General features: G+C 37.3%; 1 protein-coding gene across 3 annotated transcripts in view; it reads left to right on the forward strand.

The window, feature by feature from the left end:
* Positions 1-19,776, forward strand: part of UTRN (utrophin) — a 366,152-nt gene that overhangs the window by 252,183 nt on the left and 94,193 nt on the right. For all 3 annotated transcript variants that reach the window (XM_032185295.1, XM_032185296.1, XM_032185294.1), the window contains one exon: positions 19,504-19,633. In XM_032185295.1, coding sequence (XP_032041186.1) covers positions 19,504-19,633 — 130 coding nt within the window. The remainder of the gene's footprint in view (positions 1-19,503; positions 19,634-19,776) is intronic.

A 19,776-nucleotide genomic window follows, 5' to 3' on the forward strand; every position in this document is an offset into this window, starting at 1 on the left:
ATGGCAGCTGCCCAATCCTTTTTTTCATGCAGATTCTTGAGATTAAATGCTAGGCTTAGAAATTTATGTAGAAAATAGGGGAGGGATTTTTGTTGTTGTTGTTGTTATTGTATTTGCTATTTTGTTTGGTTCCTCTTTTTATTTTTATTTTCAGAAGAAATGAAAGGGTAGAGAGTGGTGTAATGGCCAAGGCAACTTTTCAGGGTGTGCGTTTTTGTGTTTACAGGAACTCTTAACCTCACCTATTAGGTGTTCCTCCAAAGTTACCAACCATCCCTATCTTCTGACCTAGATTTAGTGAATTTCTCTCATCTAGTTAGGTTAGTCTGAGGGACTGGGAAAGTATTAGGAACATAACTTCAGAAAGCAAAGCTGCTTCCAGTACTGGTCTTTCAACTTGAGCAGCCAAAAGGTCTATTAGCCTAAAATAGTGCTTAAGGATTTGGAGCTTTCTTTTCGGGAAAACTGCTGAAACTTAGGTTTGTGCTAATATGCATTCCCTGCAAAGTTAAACGTTGTGCTTCAAAAAGGTATCATGCTGTTAGGAGTCCCACTTTTGCTAAAGGTCCTTATGTATGAATTGCACTTCTTTTTCTTTTGATACTCTTGTATTATCCAGTTACGCTTGCATCTGACCCATTTATTGGGCCTCATGCACATGTAGATCCTTTATTTGAGTCATTCCGCAAAGTTAGCTTGAGCTGCCTTTTTAGATGAGGAATCCCTGTATCAAGATGCCCACTCATTCCTCAACTCTATCTAGATGTGCAGTCTGCTTCTTTTTAGCAGATGACTTTTTAATCTGGCGGATAACTGTGTGGGGAAAGTTTTAGTAATCACCAAATAATGAAAAAGTATGACCAACGTCATTAACTTTAAAAATGAGTTTTAAACTCTTCAGTGGAGAATAATATTTATGCAAGCTGGTTGGTTGTTATGGGGAAAAGAAGGTAAGTTTTGTTTGTTTCTTGTAATCAGATTTGGAACCTGTGTCCTTGTATTATGGGGCCAGTGCCATAATTTCCTTTTCTGGCATCACTTAAAGGTATTGTCAGTGCGTTGTCCATATCAGAGAAGACTCATGGTTGTCTGATCATCTGCAGTTAGGTACGAGTTCAGGGCCTGATAGATCTGCAATGTATCAGACATTCCTTACAGATTTACTGTGAGCAGTTTTTTTTAATAGATGTTTTACTGAACGCTATTGAGTGCAGTTTAATTTGGTTTCAAGGTGGCTCTTGCTTCTGTTTTTGGATTTAGGTGTTTTGGGGTTTGGGCAGTGTGGTTTTATTTATGTATTTTATTTGTATGGTGTTTTTTTTTTTGGTTTTTTTTTTTTTTGGCTTCCCTTTCTATAAAGAGCATGGTGTTGTCCTCATAATCGCCCATTCATTACCAACCAGCTATCTCACGTGCTTGGTTGCCCACTGTCTAATTTACTCCCCTGTAAAGTGTCAGGATACTTTAAAAGCATCCTGTACAAAAGCAAGGATTTCTTGAAGGTCCTTCCTATTTGGTTGCTTAATGATGATGTAACATTATGTCAGGACTGATGGCGAAGCAGCTGTTTTCTAAAGTGCTTGCAAGTGCTGTGCGCTCACGGGCTGGGAAAGCTTTGTAGCCTGCTCTGCCCCAGTAGTTATGTGTATGGTAACATGTGGCGTGAGCAGCCTCTTCTGGTCCCTCAGTGAATGAAGGGCAGCCATAGCTGTACTTTGCGGTCATCAGATACACCGTGATGGAGCTAATGACGGATGGCTGTCTGTCGGGTGCCCCTATTGTAACCCCTCTGTCTCTGCAGGACAGATGTGAGGTGCACATAGGAAGCCACATGGGTTTATTGGCCTTCTACCTGGTGTGGGCTGTTATTAAATGAGTGGGCACAGCCCAGACAAAGGAAGAATATTCTAAAGGTCTCATCAAAGAGCTATTTTTAATAGTTGCTGATGCTAATATATTTTAAACTACAATTTTCATCTTCCTTGTTAAATGAATGTGTAAATAGAAAAAATGATTTGTGCCAGTGCTTGATGGTCTAACACAATAAAACTATATTTTCCGATTAGTTTCATAATGTTGTCACTGGCAATTTTGCTTTTGCAAACAAGTTGTTTTATAAGTTTTAGAAAAGTAAACTAAAGCCATAAATCATTAGGTAAACTTTCTTATATTTATTTTCACTTTTTTGAGTTTATACATTTCTTCTATACTACTAAGTTTTCAGTTGATAAACCCTGAGACAATGAATGACAATATGACTTCCTCTCCCCTTGAAGCAGCTGGTTTGCATCTTGAAGAATGTCGGAGATCCTAAGTATAATACCTTGATCAGTGAAAGGACCATGCTTAAGATTTTCATGCAGTCGGTAAAAATATATGCTGTTATAAATGTGTGATTCACTTGGGTGTAAATTAAAATTTTCTCTACCAACAGAGACTTTACTGATTCAATCACATCATTACCTCTAGTGGTACATTTTCATTAAGTCAATGAAACAGGTCAGCAAGAATTTAGGATTAATAGTAACTGATGAGAGAATAGTAAAGGAGATGGTTTTAAAGACATTACTGACACAAGTGCATCATTTTCCAGTTAAATATTACTTTGGGTCATTTATTTTTTATTCTTCATTATAGTTTCATTTATTATTTTGATCATTTTTATTTACTTATATTGTTTCCCCTTCTATACTTTGTACAGTTTATATTTTACCACCTTGGAATTAATCTGATATGAATTTTTTTTTTTTTATTATTTTTTTTAGGTAGCAATAATTTGCGTGTTTTCTATTTTGCAATTCCATCTCCTTTTTGAGGGATGAACATGCCTCAAAGGAGATAGCCTACGAGTTTGTGTAAGGATTTGCAGCCTTAAATGGATCGGATGCTAGGCAGGGATGAAGCACTCCATCTGAAAAAATGTGAAAAATGTAACAATTTCATGCCATGAATAAGAAAAAGGAAGACTGATGTGAAAAGATGTTAGCATCAAATATATGTGGTGGTGCTGCTGTAATTTTTAAATAATGATTGATGATGTCTGGCAGTTGTGTCCTGTGCTTTTTTTGTGATTTTCCATCTGGAGTTTCAAAGCAGAGAGCGGCTGTGCGGCATTTCTCACTGCTATCAGTGCTGTGGTTGATGTATGCCGTCATGCCAGGTATCTGAGCTTTCAGGAGCCGCCGTGCCTGATACAGAAATGAGTCCTGATTGAAAAGTAGACTTAGAATAACCTTTTTCTTCTTCCTCCATGCTGCAGCAATGTCTCACTACCCTCTAAACTGGGAGTAAAAATGATTACTGAGGAGTTAAATATTGTATTTCAGAAGTAGTACCTTCTCATAGATTTATTTTCTTCTCTAGAGTTGGGTACTTAGTAATTCTGGCGGCTTTTCAGTATGAATAAAAATGAATGAGAACTTTGTACAATATATAGTTCTTTTAATTGTGAGGATTTAGGAAGCTTTTAGGCTTGAGTCATTAAAACAGGTAGTGCTTAGCTTTCTCATATTGATCTGCTGAGTCATTATGAACAGCACTTTCAAAAGTTCATTTCTATGTATTTTTCTAATTAAATACACAGAGAAGGGAGATGTATATTCATCACAAGACTCTGAGAGTTCTACTTCAATATTTAAATTTTAAGTCTGAGAGAGAATTTAACTCCAAACTGCAAATTATTTCAAGGTTGAGACAAAAAGTAAGTGTAGCTGGTAAAAGCACTATCTGGTTACTTGGCACAAGTATCTGTGAATTGATAGAAAAATAACATTTTAATTTGCTTTTTCTTTGACATTGTAAAGCCTGGCAATGGTCTTTTAAGCTGTTGGAGAAAGAAAAGGCTGAAGGAGGCTACTCAGAGCATTACATAAGTGGATAGAGGGGACATTGCAAATGCACACAGGGTTTCAGGATTTTTTAGGGATTCTTACTTTCGGGAAAGGCATTAACTGGAGTTTGCACTTGTGTGTAAATGTAAGGCTGTGTTTACAAATTATAACAATCTGGAATTTAAAAACAAAAGTGAGGGAAGAGGGAGAAAAACACAAAGCTAAGAAGAGCTGCATATAGCAGTAAAGTCCCTTAAAATGGACCTCTAGCCCTGGAGGGAGGAGTGAGCATGCTCATAATATCCTTGTTAAGTGCACTTGAACTGGCATTTGGTCTGAGACTGGATTAGCTGAGTGATGTCCTTCTTCAGTCTCCTGGAACTCAAGGTGGCAAAATACATAATCGGTTTCTTAGTTTTGGCATGTTTTCTCATAGTTGAATTCCTGGTGTCTCACTAAGGTTTGATGGCTCTTTGTCAGCTAGCACTGCTAACCTGCACTTAAGAAACTTGAAGTGGAGCTTCACCCCTAGGTAGGTCTCTGAGTAATTTTCTTCTCCTTGGGCCAGCAGACACCATGCCATTGCCCTGCTCTGTGAGGGACTTGACTGCATCCAGAAACTGTTTCTGGTCCTCGTACTGCTCTTATGGATTGAGTTGAAAGATTTATTTGTTGGATTCATTACATGAGGCCTTAGGGGGCTTTTAAAAGTCAAATGGAGACATACACAGCCTTACACAGTAGTTTTTTGTAAAGCATGATCAGCATCGGCATGCTCAGCTTTACTGCTGTGACTGCTCCCAGAGCCACAAAGCGACCGCTGTCTGTGGACGTGCACACCAAGCCCACACAGCAGGCTTCCTCCCAAGGGCAGTGTGCGAGTAGGAGGCAGCAGAAGCACTGAGAGTATGACAGACTTTCCAGTGGTGAGGCAGATCTGTAAAGCTGTGTGCTGCTGACATTTTAAACACAGCTGTGAGGTCCTGCATCCAAACCGAAGAGGGAACAGCATCCTGCTAGCAGAAGTATTTTTCCCTTATTCATGAGTATTTCAGTCTCTTAGTTCTCCGTTCTCTGTGAGTTCCTGATGATCAAACTCTTTCCATTTGCCTTTCATACATAACAGATAGGGTACATGCATCCAGCAGTGCAGCAAAGATACTTACGCTAGTGACAAACATATTTTTCAAATAGGTGAAATGAGCCCATGCAGAGGTGTGGCTGTCAGCGGTTTTATTGCTCTTACATCATAAACAAACTTCGGCACTTTTCACGCTGCTTTATGTTGGTGTGCTTAGAACTCAGTTTAGTTCATTTAGTTCATTTGCTTGCTGTGAGGAGGAGGATGGCTCCTATGCAGAAGTAATCTGAAATCTGGTGTTCCCATGTCTGAGTTTAGTATAGTCCCATTTGTGAGAAGCTGGGAGTGTGGCACGTAAAGCTACTTGTGCCCAGGTAAGCCAAGTATTGGGATTTTTTTTTTCATTCCCCAACTCAGAAACTTCGTTTATGGCACTGGTGCTTCATCGTTCTGCCTTTTATTCCATATTCATACTCAGAATGTTTTTGTTATCTTTCATGGTCTTTGAAAGGAATGTTTCAGAAAAGCAAATCTTAAATGTACATAAGTCCACAAAATTGAAATGCTATGATTTTCACCCATTCTATCTTATGGATGTGTTTGGATTGTTCTCTGAGTAATAAGGAAGAAGAAGAAGAAAAAAAGAAATTTAGAACAAACCCTTCCATTAACTGCATTTGACTAACATTGTGGGGAGGGAAAGATTATGATCAGACTATCATTGACACTGCATCAAGGCTGTAGTCACACTTTGACTTTCTGATTGTCGGTTTGCAGCCTTGATATTACATGTAATTAAAATGAAACTATTACTTTGCCAGCACTGAGATGATCAACTCTGGACATATATAGATAGAAGCTATCTGAAAAGGTGCTTATAGAGATGTGCATACTTAATTTATGTCCAGTCTTCTGTGCCAAAGAAGGGCTGTGCTGAGAAACTGGGCTAAAAGATGAACCATTATTTGCAATAATAAATATCCAAGTCTAACTCTTACTGCTTAAGAAAGAAAAGCCCTAAATTCTGCTACAGCCTTTCTTCTGTGAGTGTTGGTAGAGGTGCCCAGCAATGTGCTATGATGGCACTGCCCTTATTGAAGAAGGGAGGCCAAGAAGTCGTTCCTTAAAAACTACATCTCTGATGTTCAGCACCTAGTTTTGTTTTGCCATTCCACGAAGGTGAGACAATCCTGCAGCAGTGCTTTGCTCTGCACAGAGGCACTACAGGAACTGACCGGGCAGCATCTTCTCCAACACCAGTGATGTGCAAGTGATCTGCAGTTTTCTCTGTCATGCTGTATTTGTAATGCTCTGAGATAGCTCAGACCTTGAATGCAGCAGACAGAGATGAGCAGAGAGGAGGTGATGCATATGGGCAGAGAGAGACGTGCCGAGGAGTCTGAAGCTACAAGGCAGTCATGCTTGGTTTAAATTACTCATTTCCAATAGGTCAGCCTTGTTTGGGGTGGTTTTCTTATGATCTTGTGCTCTTCTGTATCAGCATGCAGCTAATGCCTTCTGACATTTCTGGCTGCTAAGAGATTCTTAGTCTGGTGAGCATAATTTAGCTCCAGTTATTCAAACCCTTTCTTCACTCAAGTCTTCCAATTTATGCTTCTCGTGGTGGTGGTGCAGCAGCACAGACAGAGGAGCAGAATTATTTATCTCAACACTGGATCTAAAATTGTGAAGTAAATGTGCATGAAGGAACGCCTGGTAGTAAACACAACACAGTATCTACGAACAAACAAAAACCCATGTTATGTAAAACTGATATTTACTGAACTTTTTTCACTGGAGAGTAAATGAAAGAACAAACACAAGGCAGATGTGAATCATATTACTTAATGCTGTCCTGGAAACTGTTCAGGTATAGGATGATGCATGTGCTCTAAAAATCTCTATAGAGCAACTAAACATGCTTGCCAGATTTTGATTATAGCTGGAAGTAAATGTAAAGAGATTCCTAAGAAAGTAATTACTTCTTTTCTGAGTTACAAGCACAGAAGTTAGAACACTACATTACTACATACAGTATAAATAAAATAAATAACTGCAACTCCTTTAGTGCTTTTAATATCCGTATTTCATGAAGGTTCTCAGGGGTAAGGGATCAATGGATAGGTATCGTGCTGCACCGGATTTGCATGTTTAGTATTTTTTTTTAATGGCTTTGAGCTAATACATACATCTCTTGGAAATATTGCTGTAGGGATGGGAGAATGTTGTTAAGAGCATCCAGCCACCAAAAAATAAATAAATCCAATTTTCGTTTTAAGCATTTCACTCTTTTTCCTGTTTCTCTTCATACCTTTGCTAGGTAACTTTGCCATGGCATGCAGTTTGTTTCTGAGTATTTGGGACTGAAAATAAGATTCTGTTTTTATGTATTTTATGCTTCTTTATGAAAAATAGTTTATTATTTCAAGTTCATAGATTCTAAAGAAAAAAAGTGATTCTGTTTTAGACTTTTGGTTTTACTACATGGAAAATATGCCAATGCTTTGTCTGAATAGTTTTTTAAGCAAACAAAAAAAACAAACACCTTCTCATACTGGAGAAACAAAGCAGAGAAAGGAAATGAAGTGAGTATAACTAATAGAAATACTGTGATTTGTGCCTGCTTTCTGGGGGAAAGTACTTGTGTAACTGAGTTAACTTCACATTGCCTTGCATCATGAAAGAAAGCTTGTAAGTACTCATCTCTTCCAGTAATTGACCCCAAATTAGTGTCTGTTATATTAAATGATTTCTTTCTCATGAATAGAAAACCACTTGTAATCCTCCAAAAAGTGGTTAATGACAGCATTTGCAGTAAGGCTCCATATAACAAGATTAAGTTAAAATGATGAGATAGCAAAGTCTGTTGGTCTGTAGGAGGGTGTGACCCTGTAATTGGATGATTTAACACAATTTGCAAAACACTGACAAATTTCAATCCGGTTTACCCAATGGTTGTTAATTAATGTATGTATACTGAATGCCCAGCAGTGTTTTGTTTGTAGCATCTCATTGGGTAGGGTTGATTGAAAGCAGATATTTTTTTCATGTAACTAGTTTCTATTTTGGTTATCTGCTTAGTTTAATTTACAGGTCCAGGTGGGTTTTCTGTAGTTATTATGAGACATTGTTAATCACCTGCTTAGAAATCCAGAGGCCTAGCAAGGTGGCTGTGCTCAACAAGTTTAGGTTGCAGAAGTGGAACTACTAGAGTGGTGCAGATTATTGCGTGTGGTTGCAAGTTGTTTTTTTTTTTTTTTTTTTTTGCATCTTTTGATGGCAACTAGAACCAGCTGAAGAGGTGTGTAACCAGGGGGACACTATGTTTTTGCCCTTCCTCATATCTCTCCCACACATGCCTGATCTATTAAAATTAGTAATTTGTCTGAAGTAGAATGCTTCCCATCTCAAATACTGCTTTTTTTTTTTTTTTTTTTTTTTTTTTTTTTTTTTTTTAAGTGTTTGGTTTTAAAGTCACTTCTTCATACTGAGCAGATACTGGAAATCCTTGCAAGTGATCCAGAGACTAAATTTTTGAGAAAGAACCAAAATCAGGGCTGCTATGTAATCTGTCAGGTCACAGTAATTAACTATGTGGCATAAGCTTTACAAAGACTCTCTGTTCAGATAGTTTTGAAAAGAGGAAGCTATAACAAAGAAGCAGAGTTTTGGGAGGGAATTAGATCTTGGTGATGTAAAATAACTGAGATAAATGCTTAGGGGATTAAGGAGAGGGGAGCATTTAATACAAAACATTAATAGATCATGCTGCAAGCACAGAAAGGAATTGCAGTTTGACAGGGGAAGGCTTTCTGGGTTGAGCTCTGGGTGATAATTTTGAGGCACTTACTCCTACTTTGAGTATCTTTTGTTTGAAGTGACTTCTGCAGCTGGTCGTGGAGACAGGACTTTGTTCTGAGCCAGTGTAGTTACTCTGCTGCTGCCTGTCCCTGACTCCCTGGTATTCTGCTGCAAAGGGGGAATCCAGCAGCAGAGGACAGTCCCAGTGTTGATTTTTCAGTAATTATTCAGGTGTCTGTCTAACCCATTTGTTTCTGAAGAGAAAGCAAAGTGACTGTCCCTGAGAAAGAGGAGTAATTAGCTTTGACGGGATTTCTGCTTCTGAAAGGATTTCCAGTAGCAGTCCCCTGTCGTGTATGCATGGATGCACACGCACACAACTGAACCCAGAAACCAGGACAGAAACATTAGTGGTAGTGCCAACTTGTAGCTGGTCCCTAGCATTTGGTTGCTGATGCCCAAGTTTTAACAGAGCTCTCGTGCCTGTGCTTCCTCCCGCAGAGGAGAATATTTCTCCCCTTACACAGCTGTCAGACGGGAGATGCTCAGCTGAGACTTCTTGCAGTGATCTCACTTTTCTGGTTATTTATAATTCATAGATGACATCATGTTGTACGGCCCATTTTTTTTTGATGATAGCAATTCATCGTCAAGGACCCTGATGTGCACTTGCACTGAAGAGGCTGATGTTACAGGAAACCTCTTGCATATTTGAGACACTGGCATGTTCACAATGAAAATGCTTCCTGTCTTCTTGCACCGAACAAATATTCATAAGGCTGCATGCTGTAACGTTCTTTCTGAATGTCTGGAGTGTGAACTGCAGATAGTAAGTCTTTTTCAAGACCTCAGCAGTAATGTAAGAGGTACCACTTATTAGTAAAGTAGCTTATGAGACCATGCAGAATAGATCTTTTCTCATTGATTTTTATCTGAAGAAACACAGAAGAAATTTTAATCCCTTGAAAGGAAGAAAAGAAGACTTGAGTTTAAGGCTGGTCTCAAGAACAGCAGTGCAGCACCCAACTTGTTCGTGGTATTATCCCAGTTTGAAGCCAGTATCTGATGGTCTGTTAACACTGCCAGTTCATCAGTGCTCAGTAAAAATAAAGACTAAGCGAACCCAGGTCTGTCTGTTGCTGGCTAGCAAAGAAAGGGGAAGAATTTGTCTTCCTATTGAAGAGGTAGCTGGTCGGTTGCTATTGCATGGTGCAGGGAAATGGTGCAAGATGCTGCAGATGTTGTGTGGTCACTAGTGCTAACAGAATATTTGAGCGCTGCTGTGAAATTGAGTAAACATTTAATACACAGCAGATGTTTTACGTGTCTTGTGTCAGGCTGAAGGCATTGCTTGGTTAGGAAGCATTTAAAAATATTTTTTTTCCTCATGCTTTGTCCCTCCCCTGCATTTCCCTTGGAATATTTTCTGGTATAAACAGCAGAAGTTATACCAGTTGCTACTCATAAAGAGGAGACAAATTTGACTGTCTGTCAGTGTTTCCACTATAATCTTGCTTGGGTTTTTATGTAACTCAGTAGTAAAACTTGTCCAAAGCTGCGCTGTTCTGTTTTGCATTGCAGTTTCCCCATTTGAAACTAATTAGAGTTAGCATAGAGGACACACAGTTCCTTTGCTTCTTCAAAGGAGGTTAAACTTTGTATGAGGAAGAGATGTAGATTCTGTTTTGTAAATAGGTATATAAAACAGTTCAATCTGAAATGGAAAGATCTTTATTTTGACGATACATTGCCTCATCTTAAAGGTTGATTTTAGAGAGTATAATGTCTTAAAATGCCTTTGTAATACTGCTGTGCTTTATTTGGCATTCTACGATGCTGTTTTGCTATGAGTTTTGCCTTTTTTGGCAGACAATTTAAAACAACATTGCATTTTTGCTTACTGATTGCTTAGTGTCAGTCCTCTTTGTCTGGAGTACAGCTATTGTGCGTTTTAGAATAAAGATTCTGGTTCAGTCATAACTGTCTTACTTTCTTATAACCTGCTTCTGACAGAGTAGCAGAGACTGAGGGTACAGGCTAAAAAAATTAAAAAAAAAAAAAAAAAAAAAAGTAAAAATATAAAAAAGGAAGAATTAGAGGGGGTCATTTCTCTTCCTATCATCTATCATCCTATCATCTTCCAGTCACAAATGTACGTGAATGCCTGTGGTAAATCTTTTGTAATTTGAAGTTGGATTCTTCATGAAACATGATACATTTGCCCTAGAGTTATGTATACAGTGGAATTTAGTCTAATTCCATATAATTAGAGAATGGAGAAATGTCTTAAGAATTGCTGACAATTTTCATGCTGATTGTACAAGTATTCTCAAATCACTTTTGTTTCCTACTCTGTAGGAAGATGCTTTCAGTTTGTATACGCTGCCAATATTAAAGCATTATGTTGGTAGGAATGGTATATCCCCTCTCCACCTTTCACATCAAATGGCAGAAAGTCTGACGTTCTTTCTTTCGGCACATATACCTAAAGTGTCATTGTTGGTGAAACAAAATTTCCAAAACATTGTTGGAAAACAAACTTTAGTTAAAAAAAAAAAAAAAATCACTGCTGTTCACAGACAGATAGGATAAAGTTGCTTCTGTATCCAAAAAAAAAAAAAAAAAAAATAGCTAGAAGTTGTGGATTATTTTCTTCTTGGACAAATGGTTGGCCTTTTGTCATCATCCCTTGGATTACATGTGATGCTAATGAAGGGCAACACATTTTCCTAAAAAGAGGCTGGAGGACAGAGGAGATTGTTGGGGTTTCCTGCATAGATTTTTTTTCTTGGTCAGTTTAAGTGTTATTTTTCTAAAGGGCTGTCCAGAACTTCTCAATCATGCACTTGTGTTTAAAGTCTGCTGGTTATTATGAAGAGCCAGTGGTAGCCTGGTGGCTTGCAGCTCTCACCCCCCTCTGAAGTATTGCTGGGGTCATGGGCTCGAGCCCTGGCCACAGAGGCTTATGTGAGTTTCTTTTAGCAGGGCCGGTTAGCTCAGTTGGTTAGTGTGGTGCTAATAATGCCAAGGTTGTGGGTTTGATCCCTGTACAGACCAGAGGTAAATATGGGAAGTGATTTTCCCCCTGTACTCGGCTCTGGTGAGTCCTTACCTCAAGTACTGTGTTCAGTTTTGGGCCCCTCACTACAAGAAGGACATCGAGGTGCTTGAGTAAGTCCAGAGAAGGGCAACAAAGCTGGTGAGGGGTCTGGAGAACAAGTCTTAGGAAGAGCAGCGGAGGGAGCTGGTGTTGTTCAGCCAGATTTCCACCTGTGGTTCCGTTTTCCTTACCTTGTGGGTTGGTGCTGAGGCGTGCCTTCTTGGGAGTAAGGAGGACATCAGCACTGATGAGCTGCTCTTCATCAGCAGTGGGCGACACTTGCTACCTGGCTGGTGTGACCGCTGAAGGGTTTTTGTGGTCTCATTGAGTATATTAGGGTTTTGTAATTAATCAGGATTAGGGCACAGTTCAATTAATTTAACAGATGTAGGTGTAAAAAAAAAAAAAAAAAAAAAAAAAGGAGGGGGAGGGGGGCAGAGGAAGTATTCACAGACCACACAGATGCCATAGATGCCATTTTTTTCTCAAATATATTTTGAATCTAGGCCTCATGTATTTCACTGTTGAAGTGCTGTTATTCGGATCTGATCTAAAATGGAGCATTTGATCACCTGCAATTGTTAAAAGCAAGCGTGTGTTAGCATCACAACTTGCTGGTTTGTCATGGTTAATCACTTTAGCATGAACTGTGTAATCTTCTTTAGGAAAGATCCAAAGTCGAGTTGTTATGCTCATTTCTCTTCTGCCCTTCAAACATAGTCCAGACTTTCCTTTAAGATTTAAAGAAAAAAATATCCGAGTCTTTCAAGGTTGTTGATACAGGATGGCTGTCATGTTTCCATAGTAAAGGTTGGTGGGATTAATTTTCCTTCACGAAAAGCACATTGTAGTCCTTTGATGTAAAACTGAATGTGTACTTACAAGCAGTTTGGCATTTGGAAATTGGTTCCACTGCTGGCAGTATGATTATTGCTGTTGTGGAAAAGTAAATACTTTTTCCCATCACCCAAACAGTAGAAAGCTTCAAGAGTTTCTCTTTTTGTCTCTGTCAGACTCCGCACTCTGACTCATGTGCTTTTGCTGTCTGTAGGGTGCAATGAATTCCTACATGAAATCCTGATAAGGTACATTAAATGGGTATTTTTTTTTTAACACCACCATTTAAAATATTTTTTTCCTGTGTATAGCAATGTAAAAGGATCCTTTTTTCATCTATTTCTTTTATGTATTTTTATGAGCCATCAGATTTAATGATTCTTCTGCCCTTTTTTAGCTATGGTTTTATAATGGCTTCAGACCAAAATACACCAAGTTAGCTTAGAAGCTGGCTCAATGAGTAAAAGAAGTATTGTACTGTAGCAAGTTTGATTTATACAATACTTGGCTTGCTTTGCTCATTACAATGCTAGAGCATGTAATTATGAAAGAAAACCAGTTTGCTGTCCCTTAAAAAGCCCTGTATCAATATTGTAATTGATAAGAGAGGAAGCTTAGTCTTAGAAAGGGGAACCCTCTCTTTGTGCAGCAAAAAGTAAAGTAGGAATTAAATATTCTAAAATGGCTTTCCTGAACTAGAAGGAGGAGAGGTATAAAAAAGTTTTTTTTTTGAGAAATCCAAACAGCATATGATATCATTCTGAAGGTTTGAAAAGATCATTCAACTGGGAATTCGTATGAACACAGATTTTTATCTCTTCAAATAACTTTTGTGTAAAGAACAACAATCATAAAATTTTCAAAAATCTGTTCTGAAGACCACAGCTGAGTGGTTTGCAGTGTGTTTTTTTCCAACACAGTTCTAAATCAGATAGTTACAAGCATCCCACACTTTGCAGTACCTACAGCTTCATTCTGTAAAGCCCTCCAAACTTGTCAGGGTAGCCAAGGCTTGGTTATCATTGACCCAGAAACACAAATAATGAAGTTTTGTCTCAGTGAGCTAGGAAATAAAAACTCCAGTTATGTAACATTACTGGTGCTGGAAGACATTAATGAACATCATTGTGCCTTATTTTTTGTAACCTCTGCTCAATTAAGCAGCGTCTTCCTTCACCTCTAGTTGATTTTAGCTCCGGTAGCATCTCAAGGGAATGCAGGACGTGCAGCAGTTCTTCCTTCACAAAAGGAAGAGAGGTTCTCTTTAATGACTGGCAAATCATTAACTGTGTGAAAATCCATTTTTATTTTATTTTGCTTCTTAAGAAAAAGTGTGACCTCATGCTTTTTAATTCAAGAAATGCTTCTAAATGTCCTTTCTAGTGTAATGTATATTAAAATCAAGCTTTCCTCTGTCATCACAATATAACGTCAGATTCTTTTCTAGTGCCCAAATGAGTCGTTTTATTTGCAAGGTTATTTTAAGTGGAAAACTTTCCAAAGGGCTTCAAAATGTCATTTTTCTTTCTTTTAAAAAGCTGTTGAGGGAAAACGAAGAAAATAGCCTTACCACTTTTGAACTAATTTTAACAAGTTCAGAAGGAAGTCAGTTACCTTTTCTTAACTAAGGTGTCAGCACACAGACACAGTTTGAGATTATTAGTTTTTAAAAAGTGATGTTTCTATAAGTCTGAACAGCAGATGATGTAACGCAAATTTAGCTCTCCATCTTTGGCTTTAGGCTGTGCTACCATAAAGCTCTTTGTTTAAAAACTCGTTATAGATACTTATTTCAAGTAATGCATTTCTATAAAAGTACACACAGGGGTGGGTGATACTTTCAATGCATAGCCATGAGCACATCCTCTCATCGGTAGACGGGAGTGGGAAGAGAAATTTTCAAGGGCTGAATAGTCTCAGTGAAGAAAAACCCCTATTTCTGACTTGAAGCATAATTTTTGAGAAACCAAGGAGGAAGTCTAAAGTAAGCTAACATTTCTTGGCCTTCTGGTAAAAGATTATCAGTATGCATAGTATAATTTTCTCTTTTGCCCACATCTGTGCTCTTATATTCCTGTTGATTTTGTTTCACCATGTGCAGACACCTTGCAGTCTTCACTGCTCACTTGCCTTTGGCCCTTTCTAAGAAGCCTTTTGCACATGATATGGGATATTCCTCCAAACTTTAAAAGTGAATTTGAGATTCTTCCATTTAAAAAAGTGAATCTGAAATAATCAAGATGTGTTAATTACTGAGGCAAACAGCTTTCTGTGCTTTTCCCTGTGATCTTTGCCTTCCTTTCCTTATTCTGGTGTTGGTCACTGTTCTCACCCATCACCTGAATACATAGGATGGGGTCTCATCTACAGAGCCCTGTATGCTGCAGATGCCTCTAGGTATCTCTGGGTATTAATGGTTGTACATTATGCACCATTTGTCTCTTTCTTTCTCTTGCCTTGTAGATTAAGTAATAACAGACAAGTGCATGGTAAGATGCACTGTCTCAAATATTATTCTAGAAAGCATTCTTTATAAATGCATTCTATATCAGCTGCAGCAGATGTGTTATAAAATTGATTTTCACATGGAGACGTATCCAGAGACCAAAATACCTCCTTCTGAAATTTTATACATGTGTTATATTAAATAGTGTCTGCCACGAAGGAGCAGCTTTTAAGTGTTACGCTTATTGTGTCTTTCTAGTTGATTCTTTAATGATGCAAACAGATGGCAGAGACTCTGTCATAACCTTGATCTCTGTGTGATCTTTGTAAACAACCTTGTCTCTGAGTTTTCTCAATTATCCCACTTATTCTCCCTCTCCTACCATATGCCACGGACAATTTTTCCATTTCATTTTAGTGTATACAAGTAACAGAAGCTTTTCAAGCACCTGGTGCAGAGTAAAGATGACTAAGTAATTAAATGCTACGGGAGCTGCTGATAGGCACATAAAGCTACAGCGCGATAACCAGAGACAAGTTACAGTAACATGCGTCTTCCTTGAAGGAGTGCATAATGGGATCTGATTTAAATATCTTCTGTTTTTAAGAAATACCCCATGTGTTTTTTTGAAATTAGCTTTGTCTTCATCTGTTGGAGCTGTTAAGCTGGTCTGCTCCTCGAATTACTCTGTACAAGCCTGTACCATTAGAAAGAGGAAAAAAGAGGCTGTAAATCAACAGTGTGTAATTTACTATGCTTGAAATATGATTTTATGACAATTGAAGGAAATACACACTTACTGGGTACACTAAACTCTGTAAAAATTCATGAGTAGCAAAAGTTTTGCTCGCATTTTTTTTTCAGGAGTGTAGCAGTCTTACGTTACAAAGTATTTGCAACAGAAATCTTAGAAGGCCATGATTTAGGCAAATTCCAAAATCGAGGCAGTAAGTCAGAAAATGTTGGCTTGTAAGAAGAGTTCCTTTCTATGTTAGAAATCATAAGCATCTATAATTAAGAGAGGACAAACAGATTAGATTTACAACAGAGTAAATGGCATATAGATTCTGAAGTTATAATGTGAAAAGCATGCATTTCCCAGTTACTGAGAGGGGAACAAATCAAAGTGGAGACTAAATCAATGACTAATAATGGTTATAAATCAGGTATATAACACTTTGTGGTTTTCTCCCCTAAGGGAATCAATGGTAGATGGCAGAAGAATGGTGTGTGGTCGGTTCTTGTGTTATTCTGTCAGTCAAATGGCCTGAAGGATCTCCCTCATGCTTGCAAAATGAATGCTGCAGCACTGTTGCAGTTGCTCAAGAGAGTAGTTTTGTCAGCCCCTGTTTATCAGTAGAAGAATTCTTTCGAGATTAAGAGGAGGATTTTTTTAATTATTATTATAATAATTATTTTAATTATTATTCTTGAATTTTATTTTAATTATTATTCTTTAATAGTAGTATTTAAGGTCAGTTCTGAAAACTATGTCAACACTTCATCAGCACATCAGATTCTAGGCTTCTGTTTCGTTTTTTGTTTGTTTGTTTGTTTTTATTCTTTTGTAAGAATGAAAAACTAATAAAACTAGTGTTTGTTTCTCCAGGAGTGAAAAATTCATTTCCTGCTTTACTTAGAACATAAGAATGAATTTAAAAATGAATGCAATAAAGCTGTTGGAAGCGTAGATATTTGACTTGGTAATCTGTCACCAGTCTTTCCCTAAGGGAAGTAAAGCTTGCATTTTATCCACTACCTAAAGCGTACAGTAATTATATATTTTAGAATCATAGCATGAAATATGTTGACGTGAATTACTGCCAAAGTTGCATACAGCCCCTCTTCATGTGACCAATGTGGCTTCAAAATGTCATTATACTTTTATAAATGCAAGTATCACATGTAGAAAAACTAATTGTACCAATGTGCTTGGAGTTCACTTTTTAATTTTGTGTTCACAGCTGCGTATTCAACATAGCTCTCCAAAAATATTTCCATCCATGTGCTTACCTTATTAGTGCTCGGCTTCAGTGGCAAGTCTTGAGATGCCTGTCTTCAGCCTTGAAAGCATCTTGCCATGCCTTCATTTATTATTTAATGTATTAAAAAAAAAAAAAAAAAGTTAGTATTAATTTTCTCCTGATTTTCTCCATCTAAAGTATAGCTAGCTAAAGGGGAAGAGTTTCTCCCTCTTCCAAATTCTGTGTACCACTCAAAGTAATACGAGTGCTTTAACTGTTTTAGTCCTTAATGCCAAGTAAGACACCCAGGGACACAGTGATATACTTCTATGCTGAAATAAGTGCGTGCATTCTGAGTAGCCATTGGGGAGGTATCTTTGCAAAACTAAATAAAACACCCAAATACATGATTGCATTTATTATTTTAAAGAAATCTTTAATACAATAATAAAATTCAGTATTGCAGCCTTTGTTACTTGCTGGCTTTTTTATGACTTATTTTTACTCTGTAGTATTCTTGTAGATCTGATTTTTCCAATGAAATCTTTCTTCAGTCCACTCAAGAAAGATGATATTTGAGCTAGAGATTAGATTTATAAGTGGATTTCTTTTTTGCTCTGTTGCAGAGAGGTTTGCCTGGAAGGACAAGAGAGTATTATTGATATATCTGATTATTCTTGCATCATGCTCTCTTATTGCTGTTCTTGTTTACTTGCAGAAAGAAAGAAAGGGAAAATACAGTATTGCTGAAGAAATAGGGACTAAAGCAATGCAAGTCTGAGTGGCTGTTCTGAAACTATTTTTTACATTTGTAGCATAAAATAATATACTATAATGTTAAGAAATCTGTACTGTGCTTAATATGTTATTTTCTACAAAATTATTCCAATATTAGTATTTCATACACAAAGTTTCTTTGATGTATAAAGATTCCATTGTCAAGCTGTATTAGTGACCAGGAATGCCACAGATGATTTAGAGTTGATGAGCTATGTGGACCCAAGTCTGTAGGTTGTTCATTGTCATGATAGTCTTAAAGTCTCTTTGTTATCAACCTCAATTTGGACAGCTCCAATGCCAGGAATGTTGGAAGGCGAGGCGACAGAGAATCGATGCTTCGAGAGGCAAATCCCCCCAATTCAAATAATCTCTAAACAAATAATTGCAATCAGGGAAGTGAAAATGCTAAATTTGTAAACAAGTCACATAGGAAAGTAGAGAAAGGTGAGCAGAAAAAGTAGAGAAGGGCTTGTCTTAGAGAAGACAGTCATGGTTCATGGTATCAAAGATAACTTATAAGTTATCCTTTGAAAGGATAACAAAGTTAACTCTTACACCATATGGAGGAATCAGGAGAAAAGAACTCTTTTCTTCTGTCTGCCCTTATTTTCCATGAGAAACTATTTTCTCTAGTGAAAAGCTTTTTTCTTGTTATATAACATTGTGAACACTGGCTGACTGCTTTTCTTGAGAGAGGACTGAGCAGACTGTGTCAGCAAAATAAAACTTGATTTTGTAATTAGAGATTTAAAAAAATGTTGGAAGATATTAAGCAGAGTGTTTTAATAATATTTAAAGTATCTTCATTTGTGCTTATACTTGTAGGAAGTAATACAAACAAATCATGCAAACCAATTTCTTTCTAGTTGAGATTGATTTATACTGAAAAAATGAATGGAAGAAAATGCTTTGTAAGAAATGCTATAGCTGTCTGCTCTTGATTTTTTGTTTGTTGCAACAGTATGGTTACACTTAACCCTTTAAAAAAAATCGTAATCACTGGAAATCAAAGTATCATGCAATTCATTTCCATTAGCATGAAAATACGTTAAAATATTGATTTTTTTCCTATATATAAGCTTTAATTGTTTCTGCATGTAAAGATCAAAGTATTTGTTGCTAGTTTGAAGAATGTGTTTTCAGAATGTATTCTCATCATAAATGTTCTGTTTCTATATCATTTAAGTTTTAAAAATATTATTAATAGGAGACGGAAACAAGAGATAGTGTTTTCTAAGGAATGTGAAGTATTTTTGCAATGCTTTTAGCAATTGTGAAATTACCGCATGAATTTTCAGTAGATGCAATTTTTTGTTATTTAAAAATAAATCCATTGTAACAATGCACTGTACATGTATATTAGCAATCCTACCATAGCAATAATACTTTTAAATTCAATGTAGTAGTTTCAGTTCCTGTTAGGTGAGTGTTTTAAAAACCTGCTGTTATCATCTTATATTTGCTTCTCCAAGTTATTTCTGTAAGAGTAACCTTTCTGGCCTTAATTAATTTCTTGTTATTTCTATTTTGTTAAATCTACCTTTTATCTAGCAGTCTGAATCACTAGACAGGTCTGGTCAGAGATGTGAGAATAGGGAAAAAGTTATAGTACCTGTTGTTTACAAGATCCAGTTACAAACGGTGTTCTTTTTTTTTTGCAAAAGGCACTGAGACGCGAACTGAAGGACAAAGAGCAAACCATTCTCAATGCTGTGGACCAGGCACGAATTTTCCTTGCTGACCAACCAATTGAGGGTCCTGAGGAACCAAGAAGGAGCCTACATTCGAAAACAGGTCAGCAAATATTCTCTTCCTGTTTGGAATGGTCAAAAGGAAAGTAATAGAACTTATGTGTCCCTAGTACATTTTTATATCCCGATTACTCAGTTAGGTTTCAGAATTTTCCAAACCATATACTGACTGCTTTTATTTAAATG

The sequence above is a fragment of the Aythya fuligula genome, chromosome 3 (genome assembly GCF_009819795.1).
Source record: "Aythya fuligula isolate bAytFul2 chromosome 3, bAytFul2.pri, whole genome shotgun sequence".
NCBI classification, from domain to species: Eukaryota; Metazoa; Chordata; class Aves; order Anseriformes; family Anatidae; genus Aythya; species Aythya fuligula.